General features: G+C 39.3%; 1 protein-coding gene across 3 annotated transcripts in view; it reads left to right on the top strand.

Annotated features, from left to right (window-relative positions):
- The first annotated feature begins 609 nt into the window (after positions 1–609).
- TMEM117 (transmembrane protein 117) overlaps positions 610–18756 on the top strand; it is a 181103-nt gene continuing 162956 nt past the window's right edge. The window contains exons 1-2 of one of the 3 annotated variants that reach the window (XM_077178889.1): positions 610–738; positions 3388–3692. In XM_077178889.1, coding sequence (XP_077035004.1) covers positions 3416–3692 — 277 coding nt within the window. In that variant the 5' untranslated portion in view covers positions 610–738; positions 3388–3415. Of the gene's footprint in view, positions 739–1144; positions 1468–1492; positions 1677–3387; positions 3693–18756 lie in introns of those variants that run through there. The other 2 variants (XM_077178888.1, XM_077178887.1) reach the window with 2 other exon arrangements.

Genomic DNA, 18756 nt, shown 5'->3' with positions numbered 1-18756 from the left:
TATTTCTGTACTCTCACATTGCGCATGATGATTTTTCTTTTTGAATTTTCTTTTTACTGTAAAGATAGCTTGGGGTGTGTTAGTGTGAAATACTGAATACTGCATCTTTCTACATGAAATTGAGGGTCTCAGACGGTTCCACTGAGGAAGATAATGCGGTGATTATGTTGGACATCTTCAATAGCAGTTACATTTATTTACAAAAATACAGAATACTGTGTTGCCAGAAGTTCAGAAGGGGTTCACATGTCGTCTTCTGCTGCTTGTTCTGGTTGTGCTGGTCTTTTGCAACATGACTCTTCTAAAGACCCTTCCTCATTCCTCAGTGGATCTCAGCCACATTCCTGTATGCCTTGGCCTGAAGCAGCCAGTTGTCTGATGCCAAATTTCAGACACCCACTCCAATGGAGCTACCTGACTTTTCCCAAAAATATATTGTGTCTAGCAACTTCAAGTTTGTTTTATCTGTCTTCAGCAATGACCAGAACTAGTACATACTGCATTAAAACCCAGTCATAATGCAATGCTAAGAGCATCCTGTAAACGTTTTCCTGGAATGTCAGCAATACCAGCACACTGGCACTAGGGACCACATCCCACATTAAAAGGCTTTGGTTGACAATTCGGCTGAAGTGCAACGTCAACAACTCTGGCAGGCTGCACAGGGGCATTTTGCCCGACACAGTGACCGTACAGACTGGGTGTGCACCCTGGAGCCTCAACCTAGCCCCTTTCCAAGTAAGTAAATTGGGTGTAGACCTCCTTCGCCTCCCAAAAATGAGGGTTTTCATAGCTCGTCCTGAGTGATCCGGCTGTTATTGCCAGCCCTGTACTTTTGCTTTGGGATAATAAATAGCCAGTTTTGACCGCCTGTTTTCCGTGCTTGTAAATTTGCACAGTCCCGGAGTCTGACCAAAGGGAATTGAGTACCGCTCGTGTTTCGTTCACCTCGGCGGCTGGACAAGCTCCCGTGGCTCCCCGGCAGCCTTTCGCGGGGTGAATAAAGACACCCGCGGCACATCGCGCACGTTTCGGGTCCTTGCCGGCAGACTCCGGGGGAGGGGCGGGCACGGCCGGGCACGGGCGCCGGGGGCGCCGGGACCCTGCCGCAGCGGCGCCGCCCGCTGCCGCCGCGGCTGCGGCACTGCCGGTGCCGCTCTCCCGCGCCCGGGAGCGGAGCGGAGCGGAGGAGCGCAGCCGCCGCCGCCGCCGCAGCCGCCGCTGCCTCCCGCGGCGGCCGGGGGGCGGGACGCCGCGGCAGCAGCGCCGCTGTCAGCGCCCGAGGGGCTGGGGGGCCCTGCCGGCCGCGGCAGCGGAGCGGGGCCGCCCGCCGCCGAGAGCCGCACCGGGCGGGCGCCGAGCCGCGCCGCAGCAGCAGCAGCGGCAGCAACAGCAGCAACAGCAGCAGCAGCAGCAGCAGCGGCAGCAGCAGCGGCAGCGCGCCCGCGGCGCCGGATCCCCGCGGCGGTGAGTGCGGCGGGCGGCCCGGGCGGCGGCGCTGCGGGGGCCCGTGGCCCAGTGCCCGGCGGGGCGGCGGCGGCCGCAGCTACCGCGCCGGGGGACACGGCCGCGGGTGCCCGGTCTGCGCCGGGGGCAGCGGGAATTCGGTCCATTTAACAGGTTGGGACGGGCGTGTGGTCCGCGGCGCTGTCGGCACCCCCGTTTTCGGCGTTGAGGTGGGTAGGAGCAGGATTTTTGTTAGCAATTTGTCACTGCTGCTGTTGCTAATATTGGCTTCCGATTCTATAAAACGCTTCCTAAGACGCCGCGTCTTCAGCTGGGTATTTAATTACTCTCGGCTATCCGGCAGCTGTCAAAAATACCAGGACGTGTAGTTGTTTTTCTCCAGCCCCATTCGGGTTTTAAGATAGCTCATACACATAAGGAAATACCAAAACTTTTCTTAATGGTAACAGAACGAAAGGAGAACAAGAAATAGCTTTGGGCATCCTTATGACTCTAAAGGCGGTTTAATCTCCCCAGAGTGGTATTTTCTTAGGCAACGACCCCTACTTTAAATCAGTTTTTTTCATAAAGTTTTCGAAGAACCGACACTTCCTTGTCCCAACTTTTAAACTCTGTAATGTGGTATTATTTTCTTTTTCATATGTAATTTATGCATAATTGAATATTATTCCTTTATTTTATTTACTGAATGCATTGTCTGAATCTGTCGAGGGGTTCTTTTATCCTTTTCATTTATTAGGTACAGGATTACTTGCAATTTTACTAAGATAAATTGGGTTATGGAATTAAATAATTTTGGGACTAACTAAAGGGAGACACTGAAATTCATGCCATTTCTAAGTTTGCAAGACCTAAGTTAGAAGTCCCAGAAAGGATGAGTAATTGATAGGGGTTTTAGGTCTTTTGTGGGCTGGCTCTTGTTTGTTTTGGTTTTTTTCTGCAGGGCATATGACATTTGCAAAAATTTGCCACTGTATCCTTGAAGGATCATGCTGTAATAAACAAGCAGTATTACTAGACACATTTTTTTTCTTCCTACACACTGTGTCGCTTGAATAATTTTGGTGTTCTACAGCACAAAGGCCTTGTATCTTTGTGCATACAAAGTGGTTGAAGAGGATGAAACAACTAATTGGTTGTGAATAAAAGAAAAAGAAATCAAATGGCAAACAACTAAAATGCTCCATGGTCAGTCGCATGTTTCTATAGCAGTACTTAATAAGTAGGCAGGTTTCAAAATACAGTTTTTGCATTCATACAGAACAGTCTGTTTTCAGGGTGTCTTAATTTATGGTTTTGAAAATATAGGTGTGCTCTCTGAAGTCAGTGAAAAGATTTATACAGGCTTGCCTGACTTGCAAGAATTAATTCTAGAAACTTTTCCAAGATGTTATTCTTTCATGTGAGCACACGTTTCTGATCTTTCTGGGTCATTTGCTTTTAAGCTTCCAGTAGAAGACCTCTGGACTTCTGGGCTGGTTCCATCCTTCTCCTACATGGAAAAAGATTCCATTTAGGCTTAGCATAAATTTTTTGTGAAATCTGTGTTGTAATTTTTGTGTGGCTGGAAAGGCAATCTGGGTTTTAGGTATCTTGCCATGTTCTTGTATTCATTCTTCTCATGCCCAATTATGGAGGAGGTGCATGAAGTATAGTTATTTGAAACTGAAAATCTTGTGTTGCAATGTACATATATTTGGTTGTTGTTTTTGCGTTGGAATAGAGAGACATTTCAGTTTTTCCTGTGTCTGGATCTAACAATATCTTTTGATTGAAACTTTCATTTCTAGTCAAGTCTAAAGTGTTAAAAATTACTGATGACAAGGTTGCAATGATTTGATTTTGAAATGTGTGAGTCTCTCCTAAACTCTGAGAATTTGGAGTACATATAACATTATGCATTTGTGTCTTTACATACAGGCAAAACCCAGTTCTGCAGTATCTGAGGATGGATAAAGACTTCCGCTACTACTTCCAGCACCCGTGGTCTCGCTTAGTTGTGGCTTACTTAGTGATCTTCTTTAACTTCTTAATATTTGCTGAGGACCCAGTATCCCACAGCCAGACAGAAGCCAATGTTATTGTTGTTGGTAATTGTTTCTCCTTTGTAACAAACAAATACCCTGAAGGAGGAGGCTGGAGATTTTTGAAGGTCTTTCTGTGGCTCCTTGCCATTCTCACAGGACTGATAGCTGGGAAATTTCTCTTCCATCAGCGCTTGTTTGGTAAGTTAAAAGATGCATCTGCTGACTTCCTGGTAATGGCTTTCTGACTTTTCCATTTAGCTTTTTACTGGTGGCAATTTAGTAAACTTTGCTTTTAATCACTTCTATTGTTTAGAGCTGTATAGAACTCAGTACATCAAAGCTTACACTGTGATGGAAACTAATGCCATAGCATAACTCTCAGTGATTCCAGTCAAAAAAGGATAAAAATAGTGAAAGCTGACATGTCTTAAATACTTGGGATGCCAGTAACTTTCAATTTTTCTGTCTTACAAATGTACTTCTTTGCACTATCAGACGAGTTTTTATGTCTTATTATATAACTTTCTCAACAATTTGAAGAAAAGGAATTCTTCCTTGGGGCAGCAGCTCTTCATGTCTTGTCAAAAGACACTTAAGTGGAAGCAGAGGCTCTTGTAAGTATTAGCAGAGCTGTGCTGAAGAGCTCCCGTGTGAAAATGAGAATTCTAGGACCTGTCTCTGTTTTAGTACAAGAGCAAAGCAGTAAAATGGAAAGGTGGGAAATGGGGAAAAACATGACAGTAAATGTTTCCATACACAAGCTATGACTTAACTGAGGAATGTACATGAACTAACTGAAAGGGATGAAATGGCTCTGGAAAAAAAATCGGAGACTGAGAACTTAGATGTAAATATATAGAGATAGAAAAATATCCATTGTTGTCTTAATTCACCTGTAGAGAATGTTGCATCTGAAGGCTCAAGGCTGTCTCTGTTCTAGAGATAACTAGAAATCTTCAGTAGAAAAGATCTCTTTGTTTCTGCCAAATACAGAGGTCTCCTTGGCCAGATCTTATGAGTTCTTGGAGACCTATATCACACCTGAGATAGCTCAGCCACCTCAGATGGCATAAAATCAGCAGGATGGCTTCTGTGGTAGTGTTGGAAACAGAAAAGTTTTAATAAAAGGCAAAATAACAAAGCTCTTTACAGAGAAAACCCAAGCCAGGGGCAAGAGGCTCTTGCTCCTGCTAAAACACCTCACAAAAGCAAGTAGTTCCTTTTGTTATCTTCTTTTTCTAGTAAATTGCTTAGGTGGAACTTTTTTGCTTCTGTCCAATTAGCTTTCCTTAAGTTTGAGGTGAAGTCCCCAAGGTCCTATGAGGTGTCTTTTTACCTACTGAGGAGAGAAACTTCTGGGCTTATTCCCTTTTTAAGGAGACAAAGGACAATTTGGTCACTCCATCAACAGGGGGCACATTCCTACATCTGCCAGTTGCACTATTTTTTGAAACATCTGATTCTGGGTGTGTTGCTGCTGGTCTGGATGGACAACCCCCATATTCTTATACTGGTATCACTGCAGGTTGGATGGTTACTGGTACACCTCAAAGCACATGAGCAATAGGCCATTTCCTTAGTCTGTCTCATTCTGTTAAGATCAAGAGAGAGCCACTATTGTTTCAATAAATCAAATGTAAAGCTGTTGTGTTGAGGAGTGAACAAGCAAAGCCACATCAAATGACTTTTAATACAGACTTCTCTTGAAGCAGTTATTCTGAAAAATGATTAAGCATCATGAAGACTATTCAGCTGTTTTACCATAGTGTAATGGTAAATGTAAAATGTTCCCATAAAGAGGGCATTTTACCTGGAACAAGGGCTACCACAAGAATGCTTTCAATTCTGGCTTCACCCGTTGAGAAATTTTGTTAAACTGAAGATGTTTAAGGAAAAGTGATGAAACTGATGATAAATTTAGAAAATTAGCCCAATAGTGAGAGGATTGAGAGGATAAAGGGAAGATTAGAGAGTGACTTGCTCAAATTTGAAGGGCAGAACTTTTAGTTCAGCATATGTAATGCAAGGTCCAGTGCTTGGAAGTGGCAAATAGCCAGCATTTTTTTTTATCTGAAAGGCTAGACAACCCGTAGAACAAGTTTTTGTAGGCTATGACCTCATCAAGACATGAATTTTTATTTTTGAGAACACATTTTTCTGACAACAGAGTCATTATCTTCTATCTAGGTAGGTTATTATGATAATTCCTTCTGGATTTGTAAGTGAATATCGTATGTAGCTAAACATAAATTTTAAAGTGGCTTGATTCAGTCTTGCTGCCAAACAGGGAAAGTCTGTCAGTGTCTGCTGCTTTGTGCAGTTGCTCAGTGAAATAGGATATTACCCATATTAGCAGCACCCATCTTTTATTTCTGTAAGGATCACGTGTCTGACCATTCTGATGTTTGTGGCAGCACTAAGATGGGGTCAGCATTGAGAGGAAACTAATGGGGAAGAAATTCCTAACCCTGAAGGCAGTGCTGGTTTATGGATATTTGTGGTTGTGGTGTGGGCAAGCAACAGGGGTGTAGGTACAATCTGATTTCAGGCTGCACGTTGAGGTTCATGGCAATTTGAGCCAATGTGGATCTGTCACAACCCCACCCTCCTAATGCCAGCCACATCATTCTGAGCCAGTGCTGTTGTTGATGTGACAGTGCAGCAAGCCAGCTCAGGCAGCCAAACTCATGGAAAATCAGTTGCTTCTGCTGTCATCTGCAGCAGCTCCTTGAACTGATGTGATCACTTGAGTGCCAGTGCTGATGAGATGGCCAAGGACTGTGCAGCCAGGATAGCTGGGGGCTGTGGCAGCCATACCTTGTGCTGGCTCCAGTGCTGTGGGGCTGCACCCACACAGTGTGGCAGTGGAAATGTGCTGCTGGTGATACACTGAGAGCAGATGGCAGGCAGTGGGACTGAAGAGCTGACTGTATTGCTGACTGATGTGGCTGTGTAGCTGTGTGGATAGACATTGCAGTGATGAGAATGTGAGTTTACAGCTTCAAGTATCTCTGTGTCTCCAAGAGATTTGTACACCATGCTGAAATATTTTCTGCCTGTTATTTGCTACTACTTTAATGACTTCATTGCCTAGAAATCATTCCTTTTATTGAGATCCTCATTGAATATGTCCTCTGGATCTTCTGGCATCAAGCACTTAATGAATTCACCCCTTTATTGTTTTTAATTTCTCTAGTCTTTTTCTTTAAGTAGCTGCTACTTTTGTAATTTTTCTTTATTTGACTTTTTTAATGTATAATTGCTTAGGACCACTCTGATTTTAAATCCTTGTTTGTTTATTTATTTTTGGTTTGTTTTTTTTTCTCTGCTAAACTCTGTTTGCAGAGGAAATTGTGACTGGTTGTTTCTTGTGGCCTGTGTATAACTTCCTGCAGTCAGGAAACCAAATAGCACCAGTCAATCTTCCCCTCTCAGGTCTTGGCTCAGCATGCAGGCTGCAAATTGAAAATGAAAAGGATTAGTCTGCCTGTCTCACTTTAAATGAAGAGGAAAGGATTTTCTTTCTCTATGCCCTTTATGCTTTTTTATTCTTTGTCTTCTGTATTTCTTGCTGCTGAGTTTGCATAGGAACTAGAAAGATAGTATAGCTAGAATTGTGTCATAATACAGTTTACCATCTGTGACAGTCACTGCCTGATAGCCAGGACTGTCATGGACTAAAAAAATAAAAGAAATAGCACCTTATGTGTCTAAAAGTGGAAGAAGACAGGTGCTGGAAACCTGATTTAGGCTTCATCACTCTGAGTTTACAGAGAGATAAGGGAGTAAGTAAACTATATTGATGAGAAGTAGAGTTCTCAGCTGGAGGACATAGTGGAATGTTTTCTGTTGATAATGTTTGTTGCAACCTTTGAGCAGTATCATCTTCAGGGAATCCTTCAAGACACTCCTCATGACTTAAAACAAGACTAGAAAACAATTACTTTTCTTGTTCTTCAGTCAAGAAATAGCTTATATTATTTGATAAACATTTCCCATGATAAATATTTCCATAGAAAATAGCCCTTATCTAAGACATTCTTTATATATTCATGACATGCGGTCAGAAGAAGTAAAACATTGTCTTTTGGCTGTTATCCACTGTATTATTTTGATCCATCACTAAGCATATCTTCTGTTGGTTAGGTATTGTGTTTTGCTGAGCTTTTAATTTTGCAATGGAAAGTGAAAGGTCATAGAAGAATATTGGGAGTTTGGGGAAATAAAAAATAAAGATACATACCCCTGGTTTGTTTTTTCTTTCTGTATGAAAGAATTACTTGAGATAAAGAGGTAATTTCTTGATTAATTTTCTGCTTTATTTAAACCAGATTTATTTAAATCTGCTTGATTAATTTTCTGCTTTATTACAAACTGACCCATTTGATGACACTATGCATTCAAAAAATCCATTCTAATCTTTACTTAAAAGAAATTCCTAAATAAGCATTTGCCTATTTTTCATATTGCTCTGTGGTATTGTACAGAAGATAGCACAGTGTTTAAGGTATAGAAAGTGTATATTTTAATTGGCACCTGCTCAGCATCTGCACGGTTGCTCTTCTGCACTACTTCAGACCTAAATTCTGAGTTCAGTGAAGAGGGGGGGTTTGCCCAAAGTTCAGGCTGTGTATTTTGCATCAGTATAGATAAACATGATCCTTACGAATCATTATCACTGAGCCCAGTACAATAGCTATTCTAATCCATGCCCCTCTACTGTAAAAACTCCATGTTAGGGACAATATTGGAGCTATCTCTGGATAAGAGAATAAGCTTAGGGACCAGAAAGGTATTAAAACTTCAAAAAAGCCTAGGGACTATACATATAAAAATAAGTCTTCAATTTGAATAGACTTTTAGCAGTATGGGCAGTATATATATATATATATATATATATGTATATATATATATATATATATAAATGGGCAGTATACTTGGAAAATACCTAATTTTTTTCAGTCCAGCATTTTTGCTTTGACTGGTCCTTACATGTACTAATCCTTAGCTTATGCTGCATATTAGATACATCAGTTTTTAAAAACTTACTAAAAAATGTACATGTTTCTACTTGTCCATTTTTCTGATTTTAAAGATGTATTAAAATCTGGTTAAAAGCCTGATTGCAGAGACTATGTTTGTATTGTATTTGTATTTGAATCAATTGCAAATGAGTGTTCTTAGATTTATATTTGTAAGTTCCTTTCTAAATGGCGTGGATGGAAAAATGAAATACTTAATGTGTTATAAAAAATAACAGCAAACAAGATATATATAGCTAAATCTGTATTTCTTAAAATGGAGGAATCATAATACAGCGTGTAAATTGGAGCCGTTGAATAAATGTTGAATTTAATGGGTTTCTCTCTTACAAATGTTCACAGTATGCAGTTTGTTTAAAATTAAATGATAATGTGAGCTTCATAGACACTGGGATAAATGAATAAATCACTCATTACAGGAATTGCACTGAACTGTGGGTGCACACAAATGTTGCAGATTTTTTAATGGACAGTAGTGCCATGCTGGGAACAATTTCATGATAGATGCCTTCAAACGAAACACCCACCAAGGCTATGTGATCTGAAAACATTACTCTTTTTGTCAAACATCTTCTCTGGAAGGCTCTAAAAGATCATGCAAATGTCTTAAAAGCAGACTCTTCAGTGTCTGCTTTTATGCTGAGATTTCAAGGGGTGTATTAACTGCATGAAGATTGCAAGAAGAAATTAGGCAGACTGGGATTTAGTCAGGATGATGGTGCACTACATGGGAGAAGTGGGTGCTAGGTAAAAGGATGAATTCATACAATATTACATATATGATCAGTTAGTATCCTGATATTTTAGGGATCATGTTAGTGTAAAATCTAGGCAGAGGTGTTGCTGCTGGTGTTGGCATATCACTTTCATAGTGGTGCTTGTGAAATAGCTAGTGAGCCATGTGATCTGTTTGGCCAAAGAAGCTTCCCATAGATTTGTTAAGATTTTTGCATGCTTGTTCTCCAGCCAGATTGCTTCCCATTCTTGTTTGATGGTAGTGATAGGAACAGTTATATCACCATCTGTAGAAACAAGTGGTGTGCACATAGCAATACTTGCATAAAATTCTAAGCTGATTGATAGAGCATATTCTTTTCTGTTGTCAGCTCTGTGTCTTACATTACACTAAGGACTGTCACTTAAAACCCAGCAACTTTATTCCTGCTCTTTCTTTTCCATTGATGACTTCAGCCTGATAGAAAACAACGAATGTGATAGCTGGTAAAAAATACTGTCTTCAAGAGCCTGTTCAGTATTTTAATAGCAATGACCAAGTTAATACTATTGAAGGTGTTTAAGGTCTGCTGTGATTGCCTCGCGGTCAATTCACCTCTTTTGTACCAGTAAAATGTTGAAGCAATATAATAAAATTATTTTGGTCCTACAAAATGTGTGCCAAGGGGCCAGTCTAACAGTTTGCTAATAATAAAGCACAAATGACTGTGAGCAAGCATTTCTGAGAGCCAGAATCCTCAAATTAAAGGGGAAAAAAAAGGCAGCAACATAAAAAGAAGAAGCTCTCAGCCAGCCACTGAATGAGTTGCAGGCTCATCAGATTCCAGCTCTGGCAAGCTGACAGTAATTCAGATATCAGTTTATTTTAAACTTTACATCATTCATGAGGGAGACCACAAGTGACCTTTCAAATATAAATGAAAAGCATGCAAGTGACCTCCTAATTTCTTCTCTTACTCTTATTTTTAGAAGAGCCATAACATTTCACTGCTTCCTCTTTTCACACTCAATGAGAAGACTGCTGTTGTCTGCACTTAGCCTTTGTTGTGGAATCAGTCTTTGGGTAGTAAATGATAGAGTTTAATTGGAGAGATGCAGGCAATAGCTACAAAAAGATTATTCTCTCTTGGTAGAAGATTCGATTCTACTGGAGGTGCATACCCCACTCCCCAAGCAGTAGCATAAGAGTGCAGGAAGAGCTACATGTGTCAGATTTTCCATAATGGGAAAGCTCTAGATAATATTTAGCATCCAGTGACTGAAAACTAAAAATAAGTTCATTGCTATTTCATACTGATGTGTCAAATCTGTGTTTTGATCTTTTTGACATGAGTTCCAGATTTTTCTTTCTGTTTGAAGCCAGGAGTGATTTTGGAATGATGCCTGCCACTTATGGGAATGATGTGTCTCCATTCCCCAATTTCCAGAAATAGAAGTGAGCTTATTCTTAGTAGATGCATCCTGATGGGCATAGTGCAGGTGCAGCCTAGTGCAGGGGCAAATTTCATGTATCATTATCCTATACAAGGAGGAGATGGAGAGGATATTAGTGTGGAACTTCACCTTGCCATGTGCCTGCTGAAGAGTCCCTAGGAGAAGATGATTTCCTTGGTCCCCTTTGGCTGTCAGTGGCATGAAGGTCCTCCACATACAAACTGTGTGTATGTGATTTCTCTCTGTGTGATTCTTCTGGGACCCCAAGCTGAATCCAGCCTGTGCAGGTCCTTAAAAAACTTTGAATACATTATCAGGACATAAGAACTATTTAGCAAATAGTAGGTGTGGTGTATACATTTCTCATAGATATTTTACATATGGCAAAAGTAAAAAGAATTTGTAAATGTCTTCACTAACCAGACTGACTTTCAAGGAGGAAGGATCAGTAATTGTTCCCTATGACACAGGTGGGGCAGAAATGCAGAGTTTCTAAATGTGATTGCTGAGACATGAGGCACATGCCCTAATTTCAGATGCTGGAAAACAGGATTTTCTGCATTCTTCTTTTTTCATCAGGAGGGGCAATGCCCTTTTCCCCACTGAGTAACTCATGCCAGGGGTTGGCAGGAACAGCAGAAACTCTCCTGCTTTGAGGATTCACACTGTCCCTGGTGCCTTTATGTGGGAAAGGAGTCTCCCAGGAGCAGGCTGGACATCTGAGTAGAGGTAGCAGCAGAGCCTTGAATTCAGTTTTCATCTGCACCACTGGGGTATGATCTTTCAAAGTGGCCAGCTGTGTAGAGCTTTTTAGGCTCACTTATGTACATGCTAAATAATATTTTCTCTTTCTGTGACACTGATGTAATGTCTGTCTACTATGAAGCACACTTTTATTTAATAGTGAAGGAAAGAAGAAATTAAATCTGTGCAAGATTCAGGTAAAGTCAAACATGCTAAACAAATAATGAAAAAAGTAATTAGGGCAGTGAGGGAGCAAAGAGATGAGGCAAGATGAAGAAAAACATTCCTAGAGAGTCACAGCAGCAACAATATTTAATTTTAACTTGAGTAAAAGGCCTAAAGATTGAGAGACTGCAGTTTTACATAACAAAACCTCACAATTATCCTAGCTCTTTTGCTAATAGATGTAAGTGACAAAAAATATGGATCTTAATTCACACCTGACAGTGTAATGTGCTAAAGGTACAGAAAAGGGAGAAGGAACTGAAAACTAACATTTTATAAGGAATGTCTGTGGAGTTCCTGATCTGAGGAATTCAGGGCTTAACACAACATTCAATTTTGTCTCACTTTCATGCAGCAAATAAAAAAGTATTTACAAAGAGTTTTCTCCATGCCTACCACTTTGCTTCATGTTATCCTTGATAGGTTCCAGGTGAGATGACTTGGAAATGGTTTGGGGCTTATATCCCATGAGCTTTATCTCTATGGCAGCCAAAGGTGGAGCAATTTTTATCTAAATTAGAGGTCACTTTTTGTGACTTGTCTGAATTCACAGAGTAAAGCAGGAGTGCTGCTCTCTTGGGGATGCTTACAGACTTCCATCTCTTAGGCTGCAGCTAAAAAGCAGACTTCTCTTGAGGCTGTGTTTCTGCTTGCCTTGCTGGGCACAGGGCAGAGCAGCTGCAGGGATCAGGGGCTCTGCAGAGGTCAGAGCCACGCTGCTGTGCCAAGAGCTGGCCCAAGCAGCCTGTGCCTACCCAGAGCTTATCAGACTAAACTCTGGCTGCCAAACTCAATCAGAACTTGGCCAAGGCTCATACAAGGTTGTGTACAAAAAATTAATCAGTGCATTATAATATATAACATTAGTGAATATTGCACTTGCAGTATTTTGCAGAATATTGTCCCTGTGGCTACAGAAATGGTTGACAACCCCAAAGCTCCATTCACTTGGTATTACTACCCCTTTGCCCTCTCAGCAGGGGATGGAGGATGCCAAATTATTAACTATTTCAACAAACCTATTATATAATGTCACCACCAAAACAAATGGTACAAAATGATACGAAATGAGCTTTCATTTTGTAAAAAAATTAAATGTAAAATCTTCGCAAGACTTATTTCAGTTTTGGGCTGAAGTTTCCAAATGCTGAAAAATTTCTTCAGAAAAAAAAAGGTCAGGTTCTCTACTTTGATAACTCAGGAATATGTTTATAATGTTTATAGAGTCAAAAATTTAATAGCTATGTCTTCTTTTAATCACCTGAGAATCTGAGGTTTTGCACTTGCCATTTTTCCCTCAATTGCAAAATTCAGAGAAATGTCATGAAAATCTATGTATGAATCTGTTTCATATAGTTAGCTTCCACCAATGTACAAATATCCTGCAATGACATGATATTAAGCACTGCTTATTAATCTTAATTTGCTTTTATAGAAATAGCACATAATTCATTTGTATTATGTACACTATATAATTGTGTCCAAAAAGGATAATCTACTACATACTGATTGAAAGAGACCACAGACTAGACTAAACTGTCATAGCCACTATATTTAGTAGTAACTTAGGAAAAACTGGATTTTCAATCATTTGAAACTATGTTATTTGCAAAGGTAACCAGGACAAATAATATATTGCAAAAACTATGCTTACTAGGAATACTCTGGCTGGAGAAACTGTGTTATAATAACCAGTGAAACTGAACAAAGTAATATTTCTATGGCTAATTTCCTTTGGAACTGGTGTATAATGAAGACAAATTTTCATTACTAAGAAAACAAAAGGGTGGGTAGGTTTCAAGTAGAACATACAAAAATACTCTTTCAAGGTAACTGTATAAAAAGCTAGCAAACTATTAGGTTGGCAAGGATAAGGGGAGGAGTAGAAAATATTGTAATTGAAAAATATTTTAATTTTTTCCAATATGAGCTTGGTTTTTCTCCTTTTTTTTAAATGAATAATGAATTTAATCATAAAAATAGTGTACAGAAATATGCATTGCTATTCTTTATTTAGCACATTTAGCTCTCCTTATTTAGAGTACTGTTTAACTAGCTGCCATGTTCACTTGAGACCACTAGAAGGTGCTCCTCTGTTGAAAGATAATTATTTCTCTCTGAATTGCTGTTAAAAGCTAATTTTCCTCTGATAACTGTGGTTCTGGCCAATTGTTTTCACAGGCTGTAATTGCAGCCGCTACCCCTGCTATAAACCAGCTGGACTTCATCTGCTATAACCATTATCACAGCATGAAAATAACAGATCTCTTATCACTCATTCTCTGATAAAGCAAAATCCCATCTGAGTGGGACTCTAGTTATTTCTCCTGGAAGGTGAGGCATGGAAATTGTGGTGGAACTAACAAACCACACGTTATGTAAAGTTAGGAATCACAGAATCATTTTGGTTGGAAAAGACTTTTATGATAATTGAGTCCAATCATACACCTAACACCACCAAAACTCATTCCTGGAGTAAATTAATGCAGAATGCATCCTTAATTAGAGTTTGTACACTTGTCTGAAGTCTGAAGGAGAGTCTAACATAAAAAGCAAACAATAAAACACCCAAACCAAAACAAAGAACCCCAAACAAAACTGCGACAAACATTCAAACAGTCACTTGTGAGAAGTACAACCGCTAAATGTAAGACTGGTCCAAGTCTGGCAGAATAATAATCAGCCTTCCTGTGTAAGATCTGTGCAGATTGCAGCACATACTAATTCTGACATAGGACTGGATTAACTGATTGTATCCTTTTCTGGTGCTCAGACAGGTGTTGATCTGGATGCGCATACAGGTGCATCCTGTGTATAGCTTACAGAAAAGCAGTTTTCACAGAGTCTGGAAAGGCTCAGGTCTATGTGCATACCCCTGCACTCCACTGTGAGCTAGAGAACATCTTTTTTGTCACAGGAATGTGCTTCCTCTTGGTCCCACAAAACCAATTCTCCACTTTTTGCACTCGAAACACAGACATGCTCAGTAATGGGGTGCCTGTTTGTCCAATGTGAGATTTAGTCACAGTCTCCATAATAGACAACAGAGTTGCAAATATTTATTGAAGACAAAAAATAAACCTCATGCTTAATCTGCTTTGTTTTCTGACTCAAAATTCTTTATAAATGTTTATTTTAAAAGCCTGTGTAGTAGATACAGTGTAAGCAATTCTATTTACTATTAAAAATAAGCTTGTGAATTCACTTCAGGAGAAAAGAACAAACAGTGTAGAAAAACCCTGATTATTTTGACAAGTTCTTGCAGAGCATCACTAAACTGGTATTGCAGAACAGAGATTTCAGCACTTCCCTTCAGAGTTCAGCATCAACATGACACAGGCTATAAATACTGCTATGTTTCTTTTATCTGCTATGAGGTTTGGGTTCCAAAGAATTCAAAGAAGGAAGATGTAGTTTCTGGAAGAATGACATATATGATGCTTAAACATTTTGGCTCTAAAATTAAAAAAACAAGGAGGATCGTGAAATTGCTTGCATAGGTTTGGCAGTTAAAAAATGCTAAAAATTCTAAAAGAATAAAGAGTGCAAAAATATAATTAAATACTTACATGTCCTCTAACTAACTTTTTTTTTTTAACTATGCAGTGAGGCCATTTAAAAAGAGAATTATTTTTTCCTGCTAGTTTTGTAACCTGGGATTGGGTCACATAGAATTAAAAATTCTCAGGAACAAATGCGTTAGCATTTTCTGTTGCTAATGCAGGGTTTTCAGTTACTTCCCCATTTAAAAATGTTCTAAAACATTACAGGAAATCAATATCTATTTTTACAGGTTTTCTTTTATCTGCATCAGCACAATTGTCTAAACCTGAAGTAATAAAATCAGTAATAGTAAAGGCTAAAATTAAAATTATAGGCTAAATCTCTAGAATGGAAATTGAGAGGTGCAGAAATATTCAGAATTAAGCCTGCCTACACATTAATTCTGGCACAGTCTTGGGCCTTCCCAGGTTATATGCATTTTACAACTCTTTCAAATCAGCAGCCTAAAGTATTGCTTCTTGGTAGTAGCAATGACATGAATGTAAAGCAGAGATGTGGTGCCTTCAGGACCCTCCTGCAAGGTTTGATATGGCAGATGGTGCTGACCATCACCACCCGGCTCTTTCTTGCCTCTGGGTAATCCATTAAGAAAAGAAAGTGTCAGCTCTTTCCTTGCAGCAGCAAAAGTCCATCCTCCTCTTTCTTGTTTTGGTATTAAAAGATGAATGTGCATTCTTATGGAAAATTCGATTCTTTCCTTCTTCGAGAAATAGCAAGAAATCTTTCAAGGCTATGTGGCATTTCTAAAATGGCATTTCTTTCTCTAAGGAGGGCAGAGTGCTATGCATTTCACCTGTGTGCACTCACACAGATTAGTTCAAATTAGGCCCTTGAGACCACCAAAAACAGGTAAGACAGGCTGCACAAGAAGCCCAGTGGAAAGACATCTGGCTACAGACATCAGTCTTCTGACCGGTGTTGGCTGAGCTGGTGGGAAACCCGAGATCCTAAGCTCCCTTTGTCTTAGCACACGATGTTCTGTGTGAGGACATCAGTTTTCCAGCTGGGTCAGTAGCTGAGACCTTGACTGTTACCTTTTGTGACATTAGGCTGCATTTTACCTTAGACTGCAGAAGCTGAGAGCTGCAGTGCTCCCTGATTAGGGTTCACCTTTCCCAGCTGGAGGAAGCCCCATCTGTGCTGCGTCATGTGAACTGGAAGGCACCAAGCTGGTAAGTGCCAAGCTGAAGTCCTGAAAAGAGAACTTGGGAGGGCTGTAGGTTTGATAGATCCCTGCAGGAGGCCAGCACACCCCATCATCTCTTGATTGCAGACTCCAGGGAGACTTGGCCCCTCAGAGTCTTGGATGTCTCTCTAAAGCAAGAGCAGAGAAGTTACATTTCTTTATGAGGCAGAGGATGGACTTAGCCATATCACCTGCCTCTGCTGTGGTTCCTCCAGCTGTAGAATCAGTCTAGGGATATTTTTTCTTGTGTCTAAAGAGATTTGACTTCCACAGATTAAAGCAATGTACAGTAGTGAAGTATTTTAATAGCATTGTGGTATTGATATAGTTTTTTGCCAAGTGAGGTGATTCTGAGGCATGGCAAAGAAAAACTTTGGTACTGGAATACACTCGTTTATGTATATTGAAGAGAAAACCAACCTTTAAGAAATATCTGAACATTTTTATTTTCACAAATAAAGTATTACAAAGAGAAATAGAGAATATAAAGATGCTTTCCTTAGCAACTTTGGGAAATTTGTAGCAAAATTTATCTCTTCAATGTAGAGATTTTTGGTTTAATAATTTTTGCTTACAAAACCATGCTGAATGTACAATAGTAAATGAGAAAGTTATTTCTCTGACAATAGCTGAGCATGTACATAAAAGGTCAAATCTTTCAGGCCATGGTCTCTCTTGTGTTCGTTGAATGTGTAATGAAGATGTTAGAATATCTAGATAATGTACACAAAAGCTACCTAGACCTTGCAGTCTGTTTTGTAGGCTAATACATTATTACAATATACTATAATGTGTTCAAACTCATAATAGTTAGGTATTTAACTGGATACCATGTCCTCAGAATTAATCCAAACAAAGGTCAGTGAGAAACCAATATTGCAACATATTTTTCATAGTAGAAGATGTTTACTTTGGCTCTTGGCTGTTCAGTTTATTGTTCACTTACTGTAGCAAAATGGAATAAACATATAATTTTATTTGTTTATGTCATTCTATCCAGGTAATATTATAATAAAACATTTTAGGAGCATGTATTTCAAAGTAAAATTACAAGCAAGTAAATATGAACAGATGTCTTATGCCTTTTAACTCTTACTTTGCAGAAAACCTTTGGTTTCAATCAGGGCAACATGAGCATTAGATCAGCCTAGTTGAACAAAAATGCTTTTAAAAAGTGTTTAATTGATTATATAACTAGTTATAATCAGGAAAACAAATGTCTAGAACCCTTATCAGCTACTAGAGTATATTCACTGCTGAGTATCATGAGAAACAGGAATATCTTGCAGTGAGAGATGGAAGCATCTCTTTTTAAAGATTATGCAGTGCTTTTAGACTCAGCGCGTTGTATGAGATGTCCAGGCTGGGAGAACAGTCAGCAAAGGCACCGTGGCACAGATGTGTTTTGTAGCAATGTCCTTACTTGCTTTGTTTCATTCTGTTCTTCATTATTGAGGGTTGGTTGAGACTAATTTTTCTAGAAGCATGAGGTTGTTACTCTCTTTTTTCTCCCCTTTTTCTCTTAAGTGTGTGAGCATCTTGGGACCTCTGTTATAGATGGCTTTATTGATAGATCATTAATGAGCTTTATGGAACTTGTGGACACAGACAATGGAGGCAAGCAGACATGGAGGCATGTTTCCAATAAACAATTATATTAAAAAAAAGAATATTTTTCTTTTAAAGTAAGAAAAATTGAAATATTGAGAATTATCAAAGGAAAGAAGCAGTACTTAGAATGAAGTAGGTACACATAGGCATGCAATTTTCCTGTGATATTTTGTGAGTGTAATAGTACATCCCAACACTTGTAAAGTGTTTCAGATTATCAGAACCAGATTCTTTTCTTATCACGGTTACAGACAATTTGAAAAAAAATTCTAGATTTTATTTTCATATATGTAGTCAATACCATTGAAACAGAACAAGAGACATTGAATACCCATATAGAATAGAATAATTTTATAATACATACAAGGAGAAAATGATATTTAAAACAGTGGAAATTAAAGAATTAAGACTGTACAAAGTATATTAAAATCTATTTCGTCATCAGTAACTTTGAAAGTAAAGTTAATGTGCTCACTGATACATGGGCTTTCATAATTAACAAGGTAATGTGTGGAACTTGGCACAAAAACAAGTCAGCAGGTGGCGATTACTGGAACAGGATTATTTTGCCCGTACAATGTGAAAGATGTGAAAGAACACATATTTAATGACTCTTGAAGGTGGATGTTCTGATGACTGTTGTGCTGGTTGAATGACTAAAATGTATTGTAGTCTAATTATCTTGGACTGTCCTGAAACTGTGATGCTAAGACAAGCATGT

The sequence above is a fragment of the Agelaius phoeniceus genome, chromosome 5, assembly GCF_051311805.1.
Source record: "Agelaius phoeniceus isolate bAgePho1 chromosome 5, bAgePho1.hap1, whole genome shotgun sequence".
NCBI lineage: Eukaryota > Metazoa > Chordata > Aves > Passeriformes > Icteridae > Agelaius > Agelaius phoeniceus.
The sequence above is the reverse complement of the archived record's forward strand: the minus strand, read 5'-3'. Positions and strand labels throughout refer to the sequence as shown.